Consider the following 23,479-nt stretch of genomic DNA (forward strand, 5'->3'; position numbering starts at 1 on the left):
CTTAGTAGCATGCCTATTATTAACATATTGGCTGTTTATTAGTACTTATAAAGCACACATTCTGCATGACCATAATCTACATCCCTAATCCTACTCAATACCTAAACTTAACAACTACCTTACTAACTATTTATAAGCAGCAAATTAGGAGTTTATTTAAACAAAAGTCATAGTTAATTGTTTGTTAATGGCGAGAATTGGACCTTAAAATAAAGTGTGTCCAGAATTTCCTGAAGGAAGTATCAGTACTTTGCAAGGCAACAAGAAGAAAGTATGATTTAGATTTTAGGTTTCTGTTCAGTGTAAATGAAATCGCTTCAGAGTTGCTGTGCAGTTGTCATGACAATCAGTGTGTGTGTCGTTATCTGTCAGATTTATGTGAGCAATGAACACAATAAAGCACAATATGTGCACTTCCCTCCTAGATAGTATTCAAAAGCTGCAAGTCAGATGAATAGTGTGTTCAAATACACAGTCAGATTCGAGAATTTGGGAAAAAAATGGCAGAAAATCTGACTCGGTCAGTTGTATAGCTTTCTTTGTGTAGAACATAAATGATGATATTTTGAGGAATGTTTTTACTATTTATGTCAATGTATTGAAAGTCAGTGGACTCCAAAACACAATTAGACCCCTTTGACTTTTATTATATGGACAAAAAACCTCACTTTTTTCGAAATGTCTTTTTTGTTACACAGACGTAATAGTCAACATACCTCAACCTTTAGTGTTGCAACTGAACAAAACGGAAGGCAAGGGCTCTTCATGAGTTTTTAGCACTTGAACAATTTTTAACTTGACACAACATCTTGAAAACACTTGTGGTGCAAAATCCTGAAATAATGGTGAGGCCCAATGCAGTGACCAAGTTTGTTCTTCTGACACAAGTATAAACTAAAAATAAAAAAATAGCAGTGGTGCGCAGTGACCTCAGGAATTTCAGGGTTTGATTGACAAGTACAGTTTCACATTACAAGCATCACTTACTGCAGGCATTCAGGCAGTATCCTAAACTCCAAATTATCATTACTTCATCTTGCAATTACAATCACTTCTGTTGTCTAATAGCGGCATGCAAACTGACACTCAATTAGCTATGAAAATTGCGTTATACAGTAGCCTGCATAATGAGTCACTCGCAAAATGGGCATTTGCAAAAGACAGCCAGATAGTGGAAAAAGAAGCATCATCAAAGGCTGGATGAGAATGATGAAACTGACCTCTGTTGCTGCTCATTTTGATGATCTTTGTTCAAAAATACAGACACATCCATCACAATAAGAGATGCAAACTGCAGTGATGGCAGTAATTTAATAACTAAATTGTCTCAATTAATGGTTGTCAATCAGTTAAACATTTTAATGGCATGATATGATGAATAAAAGCCTCTGATTAAAGATCATTTAAAATATTACATTATTGAGGCCAAAAAAATAATTTAATAGACATCACAAATATAATTCATTCATATATTTGAACATAAGCCCACAGTTCTTTGCAATCCATTCAATTAAGTTTGTCAGTCTCACATGATCACATGACTTAATTGACAGTTATTGTCTAAATATTTCAGATACACAAACTGGACATTGTCACGCACAAGATAAATTATACAGAGTTTTTCTTTCATAGCCAACCTGCAATGGGTGATTTTTCAGTTAATATATGCCATGTTGCCTCAGGCTATTAATAACTTTTAGGCTGCTCTTGATTCATAACTCAAAACAAAATTGGCTGTTGTTTTGCCATTGTTGCTGATATGACAGCCAAAATGACAGGATATTATAATGATCAGAGGGTTAGATTTAGTTATGTAAATGACCAGCCTTGGCAGGCTATGTCTATCTAGCATGCTTTATTATATTTTAGTATTATATTATTTATTCAAAACAGCCTTATATAAGATAAAGTTGATCACAAAGTGCTATATAGGTTGCAGATACTTCACAGCTTCTTTTCCACTAACGACTATTACCTACTCAGAAAATAGCTGCAGGTGTTACCAGGATGGACACAGAGTGCACTGGCTTGCTTTAGGTATTTTAGTACTACACATATATTCAGAACCTCAAACCTTGTCCCAACTCACAATAAAGCTTCAGGCACTTCTGACTGAGACTGATACTTCTGTCTGTAAGCCCCAGTACACTTTAACGCATAGCAGACTTTTTATTTCTAATTTGTCTTAAATCAGCTCACATCAAAAATCTCTCTTTTTAACACTTTTTCTGAAACCACCTGACACCAATTTGTTATTAAACATTCACTTTTCAAAGTCCACTGAATTCCCAATAAAAAAAATCCAGTCTAGATCAGAATTGTTTTCCTCATTGTAAATGCTTTGTAATGTCAAATTATGAAGGTAAATGGTTGTGAACTTAAAATCATTTTGCTGTAAAAAAGCCATATAATTACTTTTGTGCCACAACAATTGAATTGGTGAATTATTTTATGTATCTGTTCAGTTACACAAAATGATTCATTACAATGTTATATGAGTGAGACAGGACATTATACAGCGGTAAACACAGCAGACCAAAGCAAAAATTTTAGAAACACCTGAACTACTATCACACTAGTAAAAATGTTGATCATATAGTATAAAAGAAGAAATTAGGTATCTAGTTCCCAACACTGATATTGACTGTAAGTGTGTGTTTCTGTGTGTGTGTGTGATACAGGTGATGGAGTATGAGAACCGGATCAGAGCTTACTCCACCCCAGACAAGATATTTCGCTACTTTGCCACCCTGAAGATCATCAATGAGCACGGAGACGCGGAGGTGTACATGACACCACAGGACTTTGTGCGCTCCATCACGCCCAATGAGAAACAGCCAGAGAGTGAGTTTCAGTCTTTCTTGACCAGGGTTGGGCAAAATTCAGAATTGAATATTCTAACTGGCCTCGTCAGACAGGTTGTTGAATTGGAATCACAGGAAGAGGCATTTACAGAATTGAAAAGAAATTCAGCAGTCAGCTGAGAATCTCAATAATAATAATTATTATTATTATTATTATTATTATTTTGACTGACTATGTCTATTTATTCTCTAATATGTAGATTTTTTTTTTCTCAGGTGAAACTACTGTTATAAACATTTTTTCCAGTGCAATGCTGTTAAAAAAAATAAGACAGCCAGCAAAAGATAAGATATGTTTATGGGTGACAAATTAGTGAAAATTGGGGGAAAAAAATAGTGGAAAAAAGTGAAAAATGAACTTGCAGCAGTTAAAGGGATACTCCACCCCAAAATGAAAATTTTGTCATTAATCACTTACCCACATGTCATTCCAAACCCGTAAAAGCTTCGTCCGTCTTCGGAACACAATTTAAGATATTTTGGATGAAAACCGGGAGGCTTGTGACTGTCCCATTGGCTGACAGTAAATTGCACTGTCAAGGTCCAGAAAAGTATGAAAAGCATCGTCAGAATAGTCCATCTTCCATCAGTGGTTCAATCTGAATTTAATGAAGCGACGAGAATAATTTTTCTGCGCAAAGAAAACAAAACAACGACTTTATTCAACAATTTATCTCCTCTGCGTCAGCGTAGCGCCACACAGAAGAGCGTACACTGCTTGCGTCCAGCGGATATTCTCCAAAATGGCGCTACGCTGACGCAGAGGAGACAAATTGTTGAATAAAGTCGTTATTTTGTTTTCTTTGCGCAGAAAAAGTATTCTTATTGCTTCATTAAATTCAGATTGAACCACTGATGGCAGATGGAGTATTCTGAATGTAATTTACTTGGCAGTCAATGGGACAGTCACAGCTTCCCGGTTTTCATCCAAAATATCTTAAATTGTGTCCTGAAGATGAACAAAGCTTTTACGGGTCTGGAACGACATGGGGGTAAGTGATTAATGACAAAATGTTCATTTTGGGGTGGAGTAACCCCTTAAAAATATTTACAATTTAGTTTTGATTTAATTCTACATAATTAAATTCACATTCAAATTCAAATTCTACAAACTGCTCACTGCATTGTTTAAATTCAAATTCAGGAGTTTGAAAGGCATTCAGTTCAATTCCGAATGGTGCACAACCCTATCTTGCTCATGTATACAAACATCACACATCAGTCATGTCTCTTTGTGCTGAATTTCCTTCTGTATCTGTAAATAGCTCTAAGCTTGACACACTCATAAATACACTGGTAGCCACTGGCTTTGGAGCGGCGTGACTTCCTCACTCATTTCCTGTGCTCTAATCCAAGTCTGTAAAATTCCTCTGAGGGCTGAAGCTCTGATATGGGGTTTCAATACATCATGGGTTTTTGCAGTGGCGTAGTGGAAAATCGCAGGGCCCCCCCGCGAACAGCAAGTCCGAGGCCCCCCTTCCGTGGAATTACATTTCTATAAATATAAAAAAATAAATATTTCTGTTTTAAACCATGAAGGCGAGCCAATTGATATCACACAACCATCATGCAAATTATTATCACCTATTATGCCAGGTGAATGTCTTAACCTCAGTCAATTCACTATAGCCGACAGAAAGTGAAAGTAAAATAAAACTGATGGAGATTTCTAGCACTGCATTAACGGCGCATATTTTCTCAGAGACGACGAGAGACTAATCTACTTCAATATGCTGATAACAGTAGGCCTATATAACTGTCTTAAATTATTCCGTTAATATTTCTCTTGTGACCATAGTGAAAAACACGAGAAGAAATCTATTTCACGTTAAACGGGTTGTTTTTGAAAAATCGGTGCATGAAATAAAGCTGCTCTTATAGGCCTATAATTCATTGTATAAATTAATAGACATGTTTAAAAAAAAAAAAAAAAAACACGAGGAGTTTCAATGAGGAGTAAGCTGATAGCCTAATCTTTTATTATCCTCACAGTCGTGTGGTGATACGCTATGAAATTATTGCGGAGTAAATTAATTATAATTTAATAATAAAAGTAATCTAATAATAATAATAATAATAATAATAGGCATAATAAGAAGAATGTATAGGCCTAATTGGAAACGCTAAATGAAATGCATCTTTAGGGATTTTATAATGAAAGAGTTTTTGTTTTTGATTTGAATTATTTCATTTTAAAGTAATAATTCAAATATTTCTATAGAGATATTTATCAATTCAGTGAGGTAAATATTCAAAGTGTTTCGGTTTATCAGAAGCGCTCCTAGCTGCTTTTCCCCCCTTTATTTTATAAAAGCACAACGTTTTCCTGATATTGTGAGTGCACACAAATAAAAGTAGACCCTTTACAGTTCCGAATGCTGTATTACTCTTACCTTTATGAGCAAAAATTACGGTGTATTTTGAAATGTTTCTAATGCAAGTGACCCTGCTGCGCCTCCGTGTCCTGTAAAGCGCTCTTCAGCTTCCACTCTCCACACAAACGATTGGATATGCCTCTAACAGCGCACATTTATATGTTATGTGTTTAAACTAACCTAACATTGTGATATGCTTGAGTTGTTTTATATCTATAGATTTTATTTTAGGCAAGTCGTGATGATTTGAGATGGCTAAATTGATCAAACAGCTATGATCAACTCACTCTCTGCCACTGGCCGCTTGGTCGTTACTTTAAAAAAATAAAAACTTACATTAACAAACAAAAAATGCTCCAAACGGTTTTTTCTAAATTAACTTAACGAAATAATGAAACGAAGTATAATCACTTTGCAATTTCATACAAAACTGAACTATTTTAATAGCTGAAACAGTATGTAAGCTGTTTTGGAAGAAGGGTGAAAAAAAGACGGTTCGGTTCGGTTCGGACTCGGGCCGAGAATTCTGATAAGCTGTCGGACAGGGGCCGGGATAGGGCCTAGATTGAGGCCCGTGCAGGGCTCTAATATCTCTGCCTTTCGTTGACACATGATAGGACACAAATCAGCAGTGCGTGCCTGTCTGCTACGCCACTGGGTTTTTGACCTGCCATGATCCTAACGTAGCACAATCAAAGTTGCATTTTGGGAGATTGAGCTGCCTGAAGCATACACATGAGTTGACTCAAAATTTGAGGAATTTGAAGAAGTTTGAGGATCTTTCAGCAGAAACCTATTTCTCAGGGATTCCCCTCAAGAGAAGTGCTTAGGGAAGTGAGTGGGTGTATGTTTAAAGTGAAATGGAAAGCAGCCCACAACTTAAAACCTTTTTTGACATATTACATTGTATTCTGATGTATTCTGTGCCATAACCGTACAAAAAACATTAAAAATGTGGTCGATGTACCACCTGTCAAATCACCTTGATGACATTTTCATCCAGTTTCAATTACAGTCTTTATAAATACCGTTAATCAAATACCCATACGCGTAAATACCCATTTGGCACTTTGTTTCTACTTTTTGTATATTTTCTTCTTTTTTTATTGAAAATAAATGCCTCTGTGATCTGATATGTGGTGAGAAACGGGAGAAGAAGAGGATCTGAAAAAAGCAAATTCGAGCATCAAAAGCTAAAACTATTTTTACTCACTATGCCACTATATCAGCTACCAGCTTGGTTTCTTTTGTAATTTTGTGTGGCTCAACAGACAAGCTATATTTTAACCCATGTTGCCGGATAATGTAGCCTATACTTTGTCAATAATAAGTAGCTAGACAGTGACATCTCTGAATTCAATAATGAAATGCCTTTAACTGAAAATTGAGAAAATTGAGTGTTTAATCTTATCATTATACATTACTGACACTCTATCCTCCAATTTTATACTGTTAAGTGCTTTGACACAATCTGTATTGTTAAAAGCGCTATATAAATAAAGAAAGGATAATATGCTTTTTTTAATATGCTTTTTCACAAATCGTTTTGTTTGAGGGAAAAAAATATGAAATTATTGGGTTTTCAGATCCAAGTGGAAGTGGTCTAAAGGAAACTTTCCGCACACACTGCTGTGTGTATACAAATCCCACAAAAAGACTCAGTAATATATGTATGTTTACATGCTCATGCACTACAAATCATCCTGCACTGTTCCCCAGCCAGCTGCTGACTCACTATGTTTCTCTTCGCACATGTACAGTATTCATCTGAAGCACTCGTATAGTTTGTATAGTTTGTATTTTTTAGTTTATGTATAGGTAAAAAAAAAATTTTTATATATAGTATATTTATAGTCAAAATCTATCAGTAGGATAGTTGTGTATAGGTTTATATTGTTTTACTTCATTGCTGTATGCCTGTATTTATGTAGCACCGTGGTCCTGTGAGGCACGACATTTCGTTCCACTGTATGCCCCCGCATGTAGCGGAATGACAATAAAGCTCAACTTGACTTGACTTCAACTTGAAAGTCCCACCTTTCAGTTAAAAGAGACATGCATGCACATGATCTAGACCTACCTGAAAAAATACAGTATTTTAGCTTAATCTGCGCTAAAGAAGCTAAATATACGACAATATAACAATATTTACAGAAAGGCAGTAAGGACATCAGTGAGAAGGAGAAGAATCGTTGAACAAAGTCGTTATTTTTGTCCTGTTTACGCACAAAAAGCATTCTTGTAGCTTTGTAAAATAACGGTTGAACCACTGATGTCACATGGATTATTTTACCGATGTCCTTTACTACGTTTCAGGACTTTGATTGTGTAAGGTTCCTTGCTGTCTATGGAGGGTCTGAGAGCTATCGGATTTCATCAAAAATACCTTAATTTGTGTTCCGAAGATGAACAAAGGTCTTTCAAGTTTGGAACAACATGAGGGCGAGTAATTAATGACAGAATTTTCATTTTTGAGTGAACTATCCCTTTAAGTGAGAAGGGTTTTCTCTCAATAAACTCCTAATTTGCTGCTTATTAATAGTAAGGGATCTAAACTATGGTCATGCAGAATAAGGCAATAATATTTGCTTTATAAGTGCTAATAAACAGCCAATATGCTAGTAATATTTTTGCTAATAAACTAATAATCCAAAGTGTTTAGCCTATAGTTTTCTCCGTTCAAGCAGACAGTAGAGGTGTGACTAGAAAACCCTAGTACCCTTGGGCATTACCAAGATGGCCGGCAAATTAAATGCGTTAGATGGTCTATATTTAATAATTTCATTATATTATCTTCATATGACTTTTTACATTCTTTACATTATCGGATGCAAACAGCTACATCTTGGCGTTTGCATTTTGATGGAGGCTTTAATTTTGCACAATACCTCCTTCCGGGGTCGTCTTAGGCCCTGTTCTCCATTCCACTCTCACATGATACCGGAGTCCATGACAGCTGAGCCAGGAAAACAGCTGTTGCGTGTAAAGCGATGGCAAACTGAGCAGAGGCTTTTAAAAGAAGGGATGCCACAGTGAAGCCCAACTGGTCGAGTGTGTGTAAGAGGGCGATATTTCTTGGTAAATTAATTATCACGGTAGAATGAAAGACTCAGTCACTCTCATCCAGAGGCAGAGCTGATGCAAGAGATTTGATCACTGGCCATGAATAACTGATAGAAGTGCTGATGGCTGCAAATGTGTGTATTTGCATGTGTGTGAGTGCCTCTACACTTTCAGTTGAGCATTTTCAGACCAGTCTGCATTTGTCATTTTGGACAGTAAATTTTAGTAAATTGGATGATGCACTGTTATGAGATCACACATTTTGTCTTAATCTGATTTACACAAGTTGGCTATGTTCCTGTTACAACCTGCTTTGTTGGTCCTGGAACACTTTCCTGTTGACAAATGGCTGCCGTCTGATTTAGAGTTCATCCAAAAATGAAAATTCTCTCATCATTTACACAACCTCATGTTGTTCCAAATCTGCATGCTGGTATTTTTATTTTTTTTCTCTGTGGATCACAAATGGGATATTTAGATTTTTGAAGAACCTCCATGCAGGTGTCTGTATTACTCATGCTCTATATTCACAGTGTTCTGTTGTCATGTTATAGTTTTGAACGATTAACGGCAGAATGAAAGTCATTACTCAGGTCAGTGACTTGTTCATTTTGTCTGAATTAATTAGTTAAATGTAATTCATACATAATTACTTGAATACACTGTATCTGTGATGAACATGTTTTTAATTTCTGAATTGATGTTTTTTGGAGGCAAGTTTGAAATCGCAGAATTACAGGGTGGTACAACTATCCTGATATAATGCTGAAAAAGCCTTGTCAAATGCATGAAATGTTTGAAAAAGCCAATTAAAGTTGGCATAATTAATTATTATTTATACTTTTCTTAAAAATACTTTATGAATTTTTAGAAGAAAAAAAATGCTTAGCAAAAACAAACAAATAAATATCAAATAAAATTGTTATATTTATTCATTTATTATTTATGGTATAAAAACATAATTTGTGTTAAAATACAAATTGGTAATACTTTAGTTTACAGACCAGTTCTCACTATTAACTAGTTTCTTATTAGAATGCATATTACTAGCATGTTTGTTGGCAAAAATTCTAGGTAAAATATGGACAAACCCAGCGATTGGGTTACTACCCAGAAGGTTGGGTTAAACATTTAACCCAACTGTTGGTTGAAAACAACCCAGTCGCTGGGTTTGTCCATATTTAACCCAGCATTTTTTAGAGTGTGTTTATCAGTACTTATAAAGCCCATTTTAATGCCTTATTCTGCATGACAATATTTTAGATCCTTTAATCCTCCCCATTTTGAGAGCAAAATCATAGTGACTTGACTTGGACACTTATTTGTCACCCACAGAAAATCATCCTCTACACTGCAGCTCTCAAATCTTGTTCTTCATTCTATGTATTTGACGCACATTTCTTATAAAATATATATTTTTGCCTTTTATTTACAGTACAGTAACCCAGAGCAGACTTGAGTTTGGACCCTGCGAGCCAGAGGAAACTTCCTTCTGTGCCACGGATCTGATAGCTCATGCTCTTCTGTAACTGCAGTACATTCAGATGTGCTTTAATAACAGGGCTGTCAGTAAGACCATGCAAAGAAAAATGGCCACTATTAAAGCAAAGTGAATGTTAAAAAACGTCCGCTTAATTTTGCACTTTAAGGACAATTTTTACTGCAATCACTAAATGAAAGTATTCAGTGTTCACTTGGAAGCAGTAGAACTGGCTGTAACTTCCTTTTTAATTGGGTCTTTTATCTCTTTTTGTTGTAGTCTAAATGATGGCAGTGACCAGCTCTGTGTCCATACTGCCCTCCTCAGCAGTCCTCTGAGGCTCCGACACACCTCCACAGCTTTTAATCTCTCTCTCTCCTGCTCTCTTTTTGTCCCGCGCCTAATTTTTTTCCTTTTACTGTAAGCAATGCACTACCCTCTGGTGGGCGGTGTGATCAAAATTTTGCCCACAATCTTTATTAGTAATTTATCCAAGTCACAATATATTTCACCATATATTTATTTTTGTTGGTAATGTACACACTTTTGGTGTGCTTTATTTTTCAATAATTCAACGGACCGGAGTCAGTTATTCCACTTATACTACGGTTACGGTCAGGGTTTTGCCCTTAAAACACTCTTGCGTGTAACTAATATTTAACGTATTTCATCTCAAGATTTTGTTCTAATTACAAAATGTCATTTTAGAGCCAGTAGCAGAGGCTTGAGCAATTGTTAATGCAGTTGTTAGAAAGTGAGAGAGATTATCTTTTTGGATAATGCGTATTACTAAAGAAAAGTTCTTCATCTCACTAGGGCTGGACCAGAATATTCTAATATTTCAATTTTGAGATTCTAATATTCTTTTTTTTCTGAACACCTGGCATCATCACTGTAAGTAGTACGCCTATAGTATATTGTTGGTGTAAAAAAACGAGCTGCTTTTATCCGCCATGTTAATCAGTAATTTTACACATGATAAAAACGTGCACTTAATTTGCTTGGAAAATACTTGCAAATACGGCAGTCATAAAAAAATGTACAGTAGCCCAGCCTAATAATTTGTCTATAGGTAGCTACATCCCCAGGTATCGCAGCCATCAGAGTGTATCTAAGTAGATAGCTTCACTAGCTTGCAACCTGATTGTGATTTATTTGAAAGTTTGACTTTGTAAAGAAATAGTTTGTTTATTGAAATGTGAGCTGTGTAGCCAGCCTAACGTTACCTTGTAACACACCCGCCACGCGTGAAGTCGATTGGATGAACGGTTCTCGACATAATAAAAATGCAAACAGACAGACACAGAGATTCCTGCCTTTATTAGAGAGAAGAATATGTTCAGCACCGTCCCTCCGAATATTCGGTGTTGATTACTACCGAAGCTTTGAAGCTCAAAAAAATGGTATTCGGACCAGCCCTACATCTCACTTGATATATATTTTTTAATTTATTTATTCATTGGTGAACAGAAACAAAATTATATAAGATTATATATAACAAAGGAATGATAAGTATGACATGAATCATTTTCACATTATATAACTTTTGAGTTAAAAACCAACAAGTATAAAACAGTAAAACGTATGAAATAAATTCTGAGTCTATTTTTGATTGTCGCACACCTGTGATTGCACAGCAAAAGCAAAAGTCTGACACCATTAAATGCTTCTATTTAGCATTTTTCTAATTTAATGCAAAATTTGTCATTACAAGTTGAATTATAACAATCTGAGTGAAAGTGAAAGTTAATTAAAAAAAAAACAAAAAAAACATGATATAATGCATAAATTTATTTTCATGACATTGTCCCCTTAATAGCTCTTGACTTGTTTATAGACTTGTTCCAATCTGTTTTTTGACATTGCTATGTGTCTCTTCATCTGTCATGTGCAAATAACACAGTCCTGCCTGCAGTGCAAATATATTTATTGTGGTAAACCATATAGCTAATCTCTACATCATCCATCGCGCTATACCATCATATCACCCAGCCTACAGAAATGCTAAAACAGTAAATTACATTTATTCATTACATTACATTTACATTTATTCATTTGGAAGACGCTTTTATTCAAAACAGCTTGCTTTGCATCCGAGCGGAATATCTTTTCACTTCATGCATTCTCTTGAATTTGAACCCATGACCTTGCTCTACAGGAATGCTAAAACAGTAAATTACTTTATATTACATTACATGTATGCATTGAGAAGAGGCTTTTATCCAAAGCGACTTGTGTTGCATCTGAACTGTACATCTTATCAGTTCAAGCATTCTCTGGGAATCAAACCCACGACCTTGGTGTTGCAAGCGCCATGCTCTACAGCAGTGTCAAAGCAGTCGAGATTCTCTTTGTCTGTGTATGTGGGTGTATACAAATGTGGAGTGTTATGCGTATAGCAGAAATAGAGTGGAAGACACCACAGATTAGTACGTAACGCTTGGACTGCCATTCATCCATTCTCCTCCCAGTCAAATGACCTGTAACTTTAATTACAAAGAACAATTTCACCAGCTTTAGTAGAGTTTAGTGCCTTATTGGGTTTGGACAAAGTGTTTGTCTTTTTTTTTTTTTTTTTTTTTTTTTTTGTTATCCTGATGGGCCAAACAGAGTACCCCTGTGTAAACATAGCAACAAAATAACTGTTTGCTGGAAAAGCTCTTGAATTATGTGTGTCACCCATTATGATGAAGTCACAGTTTTTGCTGAGCCCTTTTGTCGTTATGTTATGAGGGCTTGACGCATTCATAGTGGAGATCATCTGACATCCAGAGCGGCTGCGCTTCACGGAGAAACGCTGACTGTTTGATTAAAGTGTGTTTGTGTCGAGAATCTGTTAGCTGGCTTTCGTCTGGTGTGTGATGTACTTGCACATGCAGCATGCTGTACTGTCATTCAGAAAAAGTCATCCCTTGCTGTAAAGTGTGTTTCTTACTGCTTTTGCACTTGTGGGTGGGATGTAAGGAGTCCCACGGTTAGTTTAAAGAGTTGGGCTTTCCTTTAGGGAGAGAAGAATGGTTGTAAAGAAAGGGAGAGTGAGGAAGGGAACACAGAATTCATTATTCATTTGGCTGCGAGGAAAGCTGTTCCATAATTCATCCTGTTTCAGCAGCAGAATTAGAGAGATATGCTCAGCTCAAAGGCTGTCCGGGCTTCAAACAGGAGTTAAGCCCAGCTTCTCAATCGTAATCTCTGTCGTCACCTCGCCGGTCACTCAGATGTTTTATGTAAAGAGGATGCAACTTCCAATAATAATCCAGCGATTTTAATGCTTATAAAAGACAAATAAAAGGTATTTCATCTTGTGATTTATTACTCATTTTATTTGGAATTTAAAGTGCCCCTATAATGGGTTATGAAAGGTTAATATTTTGGTTTTGGGAGTCCCCAACAACAGGTTGACATGTATGCAAGGTCAAAAAACACTTTCACTGTCTTATAATATGCATTTATTTTTACCTTATTTGCTCAGCGACTCCCAAATGATTCTCTCAACGATTAATTTTTCCAAACCCCTCCTTTGCATGATGCTAATCTGCAGTGATTGGTTTGATTGGTCGATTGGTCTTATTTTCATTTCATCATGCCTGTAATGCCTGATAAAGCAGCTTTTGTGAGCCCAGTACAGCGTTACCGGGGAAACCGTTATTTTTACCGCTCCAAAAGCAGCACCTAGTGGCAAAGAATTAATTTGCATTTTCATTCAGACCAACTCGAAAAGACCAAGCGGGCGGGCAACATGTTAATGTTTTTCATGTTGATGTCAACATGAAACGGCTTGGGATTCGTTTTAATAACAATAACTTTATACACGGTGCACTTTCAGATTTAAAACAGGATGTTTGCAGGATGTTTTCATTCACTTAGAGCTGTGTTACACACTACATGAAAAGTAATTTTCCAAAATCCATTATAGGAGCACTTTAATAGATATGATTATTCATAATAAATATCTGATGTGTGTGTGTGTGTATATATATATATATATATATATATACACACACACACACACACACACACACATATATATATAGGTGCTGGTCATATAATTAGAATATCATCAAAAGTTGATTTATTTCACTAATTCCATTCAAAAGTGAAACTTGTATATTATATTCATTCATTACACACAGACTGATATATTTCAAATGTTTATTTCTTTTCATTTTGATGATTAGAGCTTACAGCTCATGAAAGTCAAAAATCAGTATCTCAAAATATTAGAATATTACTTAAGACCAATACAAAGAAAGGATTTTTAGAAATCTTGGCCAACTGAAAAGTATGAAAATGAAAAGTATGAGCATGTACAGCACTCAATACTTAGTTGGGGCTCCTTTTGCCTGAATTACTGCAGCAATGCGGCGTGGCATGGAGTCGATCAGTCTGTGGCACTGCTCAGGTGTTATGAGAGCCCAGGTTGCTCTGATAGTGGCCTTCAGCTCATCTGCATTGTTGGGTCTGGTGTCTCTCATCTTCCTCTTGACAATACCCATAGATTCTCTCTGGGGTTCAGGTCAGGAGAGTTTGCTGGCCAATCAAGCACAGTGACACTATGGTCATTGAACCAGCTTTTGGTACCTTTGGCAGTGTGGGCAGGTGCCAAGTCCTGCTGGAAAATGAAATCAGCATCTCCATAAAGCTTGTCAACAGAAGGAAGCATGAAGTGCTCTAAAATTTCCTGGTAGATGGCTGCGTTGACTGTGGACTTCAGAAAACACAGTGGACCAACACCAGCAGATGACATGGCAGCCCAAATCATCACTGACTGTGGAAACTTCACACTGGACTTCAAGCAACATGGATTCTGTGCCTCTCCACTCTTCCTTCAGACTCTGGGACCTTGATTTCCAAATGAAATGTAAAATTTACTTTCATCTGAAAAGAGGACTTTGGACAACTGAGCAACAGTCCAGTTCTTTTCTCCACAGCCCAGGTAAGATGCTTCTGGCGTTGTCTCTGGTTCAGAAGTGGCTTGGTAGCCCTTTTCCTGAAGACGCCTGAGCGTGGTGACTCTTGATGCACTGACTCCAGCTTCAGTTCTCTCCTTGTGAAGCTCTCCCAAGTGTTTGAATCAGCTTTGCTTGACTGTATTCTCAAGCTTGCGGTCATCCCTGTTGCTTGTGCACCTTTTCCTACCCAAATTCTTCCTTCCAGTCAACTTTGCATTTAATATGCTTTGATACAGCACTCTGTAAACAGCCACACCTTTCAGTAATGACCTTCTGTGACTTACCCTCTTTGTGGAGGGTGTCAATGTTCGTCTTCTGGATCATTGCCAAGTCAGCAGTCTTCCCCATTATTGTGGTTTCAAAGAACAAGAGATACCCAGAATTTCTACTGTAGGGATGGTCATTTATTCAAACTCAAATGTAAATATTCTAATATTTTGAGATACTGATTTTTGACTTTCATGAGCTGTAAGCTCTAATCATCAAAATTAAAATAAATAAACATTTGAAATATATCAGTCTGTGTGTAATGAATGAATATAATATACAAGTTTCACTTTTTGAATGGAATTAGTGAAATAAATCAACTTTTTGATGATATTCTAATTTTATGACCAGCACCTGTATACACACATTGATAAAAATGATTTTGTGGTGAAATAAATACTACAGAAAACAAATGTAATTTCTACATTAAATAATTTAGTTCAAACAAGAATTTAAATAAGAGTAAATTCAATATTGGTACTCAATTTAAGCTTGTAGAATTTAAAGTTTGAACTTATAAGTATATTTTACTTGGAATTGTTTGTTATTTTTACAAATATTGTTTAAGTAAATATCAATGTCATGATCCCGTTGTTCCCATCATGCACTTGGGCATGAATAATTAGTATGTGTTTTTTTTTTTTTTTTTGCTGTTTTCGAGATGTATTTACACTGTTTTGTGCTTGCTTTTGTTGTTAGGTTAAGTAACTTGATGTTTTGTGACATCTGGAGTTAATTTTTTACTCAGAATGACCCATTCATACTCAAACACTATTCACTGATTGTCACCGTCATTGTGTATCATGTGCCAAGTATTCAGGTCTCTGTGTTCATTCAGTTAATAACTATATCGAGTCAACATGTTACTTTAAAATGAATAACGAGCAGTCTACTTGCTTACATATGTGCTTGTAACTTAACCAAATGTGTTATAGGCTTTTTTTTTCAGTGCTATGTTGTTTGAGTAAAGTTTACAAAGGATCATGTGACCCTGAAGAATGATGCTGAAAATTCAGCTTTGATCACAGGAATAAATTACATTTTCAAATATATTCAAATAGAATTTTTTTTTTTTTCATTTGAAATAACATTTCACATTATTGCTGTTTATACTGTATTATTGATCAAATGAATGCATCCTGGTTGAGCATTAGAGACTTCTGTCCTGTTCAGCCCTCTACTGCATACAGCTCAAGATTAATGGAGAAATGATTCGATGCTGAGCAACTCTTGACATTTATTTGGAACTTCTGGAACATGGAAATGAGCCTTAATAGCTTATATTAATCACTCAAACACATCAGTAATCATCCAGTTCCTGTAGTGACATCTATAAATGTAAACGACTACAGGGATTCAAAGATGTTTATAAATTGGCTTGTTTATGTGTGATATAAGCTCTCTTAAAAATATAGTGAGTTGCCTATTTAGTCAGCAAGTCCTCATAGGCACTTTACCACAGAGAAAGCCATTCCAAAACGTAAACAGCATGATCATGCATTTTGACCACATTCTAAAGCATCATTGCATGTATCTTTTGTAGAGAAAACAATGTATTGAGACAAAATTTAAAATATTTTAAAATGCAATTTATTCCTGTGATGCAAAGCTGAATTTTCAGCATCATTACTCCAATCTTCAGTGTCACATGATCTTTCAGAAATCATTCTAATATGCTGATTTGCTGCTCATGAAACATTTATTATTATCAATGTTGAAGAGTTTTTCCTGTTTGATATTTTTATGTATTTAATCATGATACACCACCATTCAAAAGGAAGATTAAAAATAAATATTTTTGTTTAGCAAGGACCCATTAAATTGATTAAAAGTGAAGTAAAGGCATTATTAATTTCAAGCAAAATATTTTATTGAAATTTATAGGCATTTTTTTTCAGTGCTATGTTGTTTGAGTAAAGTTTACAAACCGTGACTGAGTGAAATGTACTTGAGTATTGTAGGGTAAACTTAAAAATTTAGTTTAGTCTGATAAAATTGTATATTTCTCCAATATTTGTGCATGTATTGCAACAGAGCCACTCTGTTTGACTGTCTTCCTCTCTGTCTCTCTCTCTCTCTCTTACAGACCTTGGTCTGGATCAGTTTGTGGTGAAACGCTATGATGGAAAGGTAAGCAGCGAGATCTGTGTGCGTGTGCATATGTGGGCGAGTGAGTGGGAACCGAATAGTTACTTTGCTATTGTGCAGCTCGACAGGATGACGCAGGATGGAGACGTTTGTTCTCATTCACTCTTTATAAAAATCTTTCACTCTCTCTCCACAGAAACTCATCCACAGCTCAATCGCGAGCACGCTTTGAGTCGTTCACTCTTGTGCAGTCTAAAAAACTCGTTGCACACTTGAAGCATTTTGCATGACAAGTTACACAAACATTCTCATCAGGGCCATTTGTTGTCATTTATGTTGTCATGTGTGTTTTCTGTAATTAACGAAAGACTAATCTGCTTCCAATCTGTGCTTTCTGGTTCATTTTGCATCTGCAGGTTACAATCTTTAAACACACCTCCGCTGTGTCTACCTTTAAACATGTCTATCCTTGCCTCAAATACTTGGTCTCTCTGTTTTGTTTTGTCCTCTAATAACAGAATAGCACAGATTTAGTCATTTTGGTCTACACCAATAGTACGTGTTGGGGAATCCATAGATTTTCAAGCAACAGTGTAATTGTTATTTAAAGTAATTAAATGTAGTCTCGGTAACACTTTAGAATAGGGAACACTTATTCACTATTAACTACGACTTTTCCCTCAATAAATTCCTAATTTGCTGCTTATTAATAGTTAGTAAGGTAGTTGTTAAGTTTAGGTATTGGGTAGGATTAGGGATGTAGAATAAGGTCATGCAGAATAAGGCATTAACATGTGCTTAATTACTACTAATAAATGGCTAATATTCTAGTAATATGCATGCTAATAAGCAACTAGTTAAGAGACCCTAAAATAAAGTGTTACCATAGTCTCTTATAATTAAATATAGAGAAAGCTGGGACTAATTACAATGAAGCTATTTTATATTTTTACATAGTTTATTTAAAAATATATCAGATAATATAATTTCTAATTTGTTATCAGAACCATATTTGTAGTAAACATAGATTTATTTTTATTTATTTTTACTGTAGCCTGTTACTGGAAAATCTATACTACTTTGAAAAATTCTCTCTTAAAACTACTCTTACACTATAAAAAAAAAATTTGTTAGTAGTCGCTACTTTTAGTTAGTTTCTCCCAAACACTGTTGTTTATACTCATTAAAAATAATGCTTCAAAAAAAAAAAAATCCAGGGGTGCCTTGTTCCTGGAGACCCACCTTCTGCAGAGTTCAGTTTCATACCTGATCAAAGAACCCCTATATCAAGTGGTCCTGAAGATGTCAATTGACCCTTCGCAAAAACCCACCCACCTTAGTTACTGTTACTATGTCCGACAAGCCATGCTGCTCTCACAATACACATCATGTTCTCACGGAGTGAAAAATACATTGTGGACCAAAGAGGACACTGACAACACACCGACAAAGTAGGTTACTTTAGGTATGAAACATGATTTCAGTTTTCAAATGTAAACAATAAATACTATTTATTTAGTGGCACTTTAATGTGTTGTGACAGATCGCTGTAGCGCCTCAGTTCAAGCGGCACATGAACCAATCAAATTTTCATATTTACTTAAAGCATGAAATAAACATGAATGAACATCAGAACGTATTTTATTTCAACCGTGGAAAGACGTCAAGTCCACCGGAGTTAATCTACTCTCCTGTCTGATTTGTTTGCCGGACAAGATGGCGGATTCAGCGTTATGATTATTCAGATCGCATGTTAATCAAGCTCTTTGCGAAGGGTCAATTATCTGGTTCAGGTGTGTTTGATAAAAGTTGGAGCTGAACCTGGCTTAAGAGCTGGTCACACTACACTTTTTGTTCCATTGACTTCCATTTATACATAGGTAAATGCAAGAGACAATGAATTCAAGCTCAGTGGCTTGATACATGAAGCTAGCTGAACAAACCCGAGTTTCAGTGAGTGAAACCAAACAAATCCGACCTAGTTTAGAACAGCTTCAGCGATCTCACAAAGCTCGACGTAAAAATTCTCTGTCAACTCAAGATTTTCAAAACCAATCCACATTTCCTCAAACTAAATGCAACCTTACCTGGGTGAAAACCTTTGTGCAACAGGCCTCAGGTGAATTTTGTTGTGTTGCAAATTTCAAGTTTGGCCAACTCTGCCCAGAATAATTGTATCAATAAAAAATTGGCGTGACCTCTTATCTTAAATAAAAGAACGCAAACTTTAAATCTGCAGTATTGCAGCGTTGTATGAAAGTGCAGTAGATTGCATTTTTTTTTTTTTTTTTTTTTTTTAAATGTATGTTGAATTATGTTTTTAAAAAAAGACAGTCGTCACATTACAAAGGTGCAGCATCCATAGAAATTTCAGGTGCTTAAAGTCTAGTGTGATCATGGTTTTAGCCCACCAATATCACAAGCATGCAGTTGATGATTTTCACTGGGTTGTTTGTGGTTTCAGGACTTTGTCCCATTTTCCTTGTACAGGAAACAGACTCTTGTCTCCACAGTCATTAAGAGGGAACATTTGTCAAATGACCCGGTCAGAGAGCGGCTGTCACGGTACAGGTGTACCTTTTAACAGGCTGATCTCTGGACTGGGCTGGGTCACTTAATGACTGGTTGTGCTGTTCGCACACACAATTTAACTAGGTGTATTTGTTTGCACATTAGCAGTAATGAGTTGGTGAATCAGTCTCAGGTCAGATGATGATAAATCACTCTTCAGTTTCTCAGTGAAGTCTAATCACATAAGGTTTTATCGAACCATTGTACATGCAAGATGCGTAACGTTTCAGTATGCTCAAGGCCACACAGTTGCTCTGTAACTACGCTTGATTGTTTCTTGATCAGCACTTTTGATTTTTAGAGTAAATCTCTGTCAAGAACATGTCCAAGTCATATTTCACTCCAAAATCCAATAAATAAGAAACTATATTTTTTCTTGTAAAAGAAACATGTAATTTCTGCTATTTAAATGGAATTAGACAAATAATATCTGTTTTAAACAGATTTCACAAACACTCCCCTGTCTGCTGTGGGTTGTACAAATACTGTAGATAGTCCCGCCCCTAAGCCAACATCATTGGTTGAGCCTTTGGAGGTTTTAAACTTTACAATTTTACCATGATAAATGTATCTTCCAAGTACCAGTTAATTTTCATTAATAGAGTACTGTGGCTACTGCTCTCATATGAAAAAGACCGTGTAAGCTTATATCATCTGAAAGAGATCACATAATTATAGTTTTGTGGTAGTAAAAGTAATTGTGGTAGCTATTGCATTTTGGTGGAAACCATGGTAAAACCTGCTTTTCGTTCCTCAGTGCTGTATAAATATATAAGGTCTTAGATCTATAGCCTTTGTTTTTGTTATTTACTGGCAAAATTTCATTTCCACATTGTGTGATATATGCCCTCTTTCCATTTCCATTTCCCTCTATCTCTTTTTTCTTCTCATTTTGTTCCTCTGGGTGTTGTTGGCCTCTGGGATGTGGAATATGTCTTGTTATTTCTTCATATATTTCTGTCAAATCTCGTGGCTGGTTTGCTCCATACGGCCTCCCGGCAGGACTGCTGGATCCATCTTCCTGTCGTCGTCTTCCACGCTTCCTCGTGTCGCCATGGCCACTAAATCCTGGATGGAGTAATGAAATTCCAGGAATCGTATTTTTTGCAAGTTAGCGCATGGGTGCACTATGCTAACAAACACTCTTGTGTAGTTGTTTTGCTTTCTGTGAGAGTGTGAACACACCAGCACTTTTAACCTTCTTGTTCATCATCTGTCAACAGTATTTTGCAGGTCATCGCAGCTGGTGCTTTGCAAGTGTGACTTTCACAGCTAAAACTGGTTGTGTGTGTGTGTGTGTGTGTGTGTGAGAGAGAGAGAGTGAGTGAGTGTGTGTGTGCGTTCCCTTCAGCCCATTTTAATGCGCACAGTCATTTTGCAAACACTATGTATGTTTTCCAACAATATGACGTTAGTGTTGGGGAAGCTACTTTGAAACTGGTTTATCAAGATGAAACTACTAGTGAGTCTATCAATACATAATCATACTTTAAAGGGATAGTTCACCCAAAAATGAAAATTCTGCCATTAATTACTCACCCTCTTGTCGTTCCGAACCCACAAGACCTTCGTTCAGCTTCAGAACACAAATTAAGATATTTTTGATGAAATCCGAGAGCTTTCTAGCACATTCAAGTCAGAAAGGTAGTAAGGACATTGTTAAAATAGTCCAATAGAAGAAACTGTTGAATAAAGTCATTATTTTTGTTTTCTTTGCACAGAAAAAGTATTCTTGTAGCTTCATAACATTACGGTTGAACCACTGATGTCACATGAACTATTTTAATGATGTCCTTACCAATGTTCCCTCTAATTTTTTTTCTTGCTGAGCAAAACTTTTCTCTATTGGGCGGACATTTCAGCCACCTGAGCAAAAACATTCTTTATACCAGACCTGTACAGCGTGCACACAAAAAAGTGTGTAACTTTTAACTTTAATGTGCTATTTATATTTGATTTGACCCTTGATGTAACTAAATGATGTACATTTTAGGTTACCAGAGAAAACATTTTTACAGTACAATACACTGCCGTTCAAAAGTTTGGGGTCAGTACATTTTTTTAAAGAAGTTTCTTAGGCTCATCAAGGCTGTATCTATTTGATAAAAAATACTGAATATTATTTCACAAAATAATATTGTGAAATATTATTGCAATTTTAAATAAAAGTTTTCTATTTGAATATACTTTAACATATAATTTATTCCTGTGAAGCAAAGCTGAATTTTCAGAAATCATTCTTATATGCTAATTTATAATAAATGTTGGAAAAAGTTGTGCTGCTTAATATTTTTTGGGACCTGTGATACTTTTCAGGATTCTTTGAGAAATAAAAAGTTAAAAAGAACAGTTATTCAAAATAGAAATTTTGTGTTACAGTATACACTACTATTCAAAAGTTTGGGGTCAGTCAATTTTTTCTTTCTTTCTTATTTTTTTATTTTTTTATTAATACTTTTATTCAGCAAGGATGTGTTAAATGGATAAAGAGCGATAACAAAGACTTATATTGTTAGAAAATATTTATGTTTTTAATTAATGCTGTTCTTTTTAACTTTTTATTAGCCTAATCAAAGAACCAAATAAAAAAGGTTCCAAAAAATATTAAGATAATAAATCAGAATATTAGAATGATTTCTGAAGGATCATGTGACACTGAAGACTGAAGAGAGGAGTAATGATGCTGAAAATGCAGCTTTGCTTTACACGAATACACTATATTTTAAAATATATTAAAATAGAAAACCAATATTAGAAATTGCAATAGCCTAAGAGTTCACAATATTACTGGTTTTATTTTTCTGTATTTTGATCAAATAAATACAGCCTTGATGAGCATAAGTGACTCATAATAAGTATTTATTAGGTTTATAATATAGGACGAACATAATATAATATAATATATCAAAACAACTGAAGCATTTAAACTGACAAAAGAGAATAGAAAACAAACTGAAGCATTTAAACTGAGATCTGTAAGTTAAATATAAAAAAAAAAAAACGTGAATTCTTATATAGTTATCTAAACATCGCTATGAAGTACAGTTTGCACAATACACCTGTGTGTGACTGTAAATGTCTCAGCGTTTTGTTACCGTTCTGTTAATCATCCGCTATTTCCAGCACTTAACGTTAATCAAGCCACTCTTCTTTAATACATGAGGACGTTTATTTCACATGTCACGGTGTTTGCGTTGCCTCTCGATTTGAACCGCAACCATTGAAGTATTCGGTTTCTACAGCGACTCATTTGGCGCACACCATTCTCTTTCTATGAAACCTGTACACCGCATTCTAAGGCTATAGCGGCACCAGCTCTATAGCGGTTTACCCGAGCATTGCAATTTTTTCATTTTAACTAGAGTACAATCAAATGGCTTTCCCAACTCATTTTAGCGTGTGCGCGGCACATTATTTCTCTGGGTGGTTGCGGTGGAAGAAGTGCGCGGCCGTGCGCGCGCGCAGCTTGGAGGGAATATTGGTCCTTACTACCTTTCTGGGCCTTGAACGTACTTGAAAGCTCTCAGATTTCATCAGAAATACCTTAATTTGTGTTCCGAAGCTGAACGAAGGTCTTACGGGTTTGGAACAACGTGAGGGTAAGTAATTAATGGGAGAATTTTTATTTTTGGGTGAACTAACCCTTTGAGTACATAATTTTACACAAAATACAATAAAACTATTATCACTGAATCGAAAATGTGAAAAACTGTAACAGTTAAATATATTTGTTTATCTATAAAAAGGCTAAATGTTGCACAGAAGCTTTTGGGAAAACTACTAGCAGTTTGTAAATGTGCGGTCACAGAAATTTTTGGC

The 23,479-nt window shown here is 35.7% G+C and overlaps 1 protein-coding gene across 1 annotated transcript in view; it reads left to right on the forward strand.

Annotated features, from left to right (window-relative positions):
- micu1 (mitochondrial calcium uptake 1) overlaps positions 1-23,479 on the forward strand; it is an 87,519-nt gene that overhangs the window by 30,119 nt on the left and 33,921 nt on the right. The window contains exons 4-5 of the mRNA XM_058795008.1: positions 2,682-2,844; positions 17,088-17,131. Coding sequence (XP_058650991.1) covers positions 2,682-2,844; positions 17,088-17,131 — 207 coding nt within the window. The remainder of the gene's footprint in view (positions 1-2,681; positions 2,845-17,087; positions 17,132-23,479) is intronic.

The sequence above is a fragment of the Onychostoma macrolepis genome, chromosome 13 (assembly GCF_012432095.1).
Source record: "Onychostoma macrolepis isolate SWU-2019 chromosome 13, ASM1243209v1, whole genome shotgun sequence".
NCBI classification, from domain to species: Eukaryota; Metazoa; Chordata; class Actinopteri; order Cypriniformes; family Cyprinidae; genus Onychostoma; species Onychostoma macrolepis.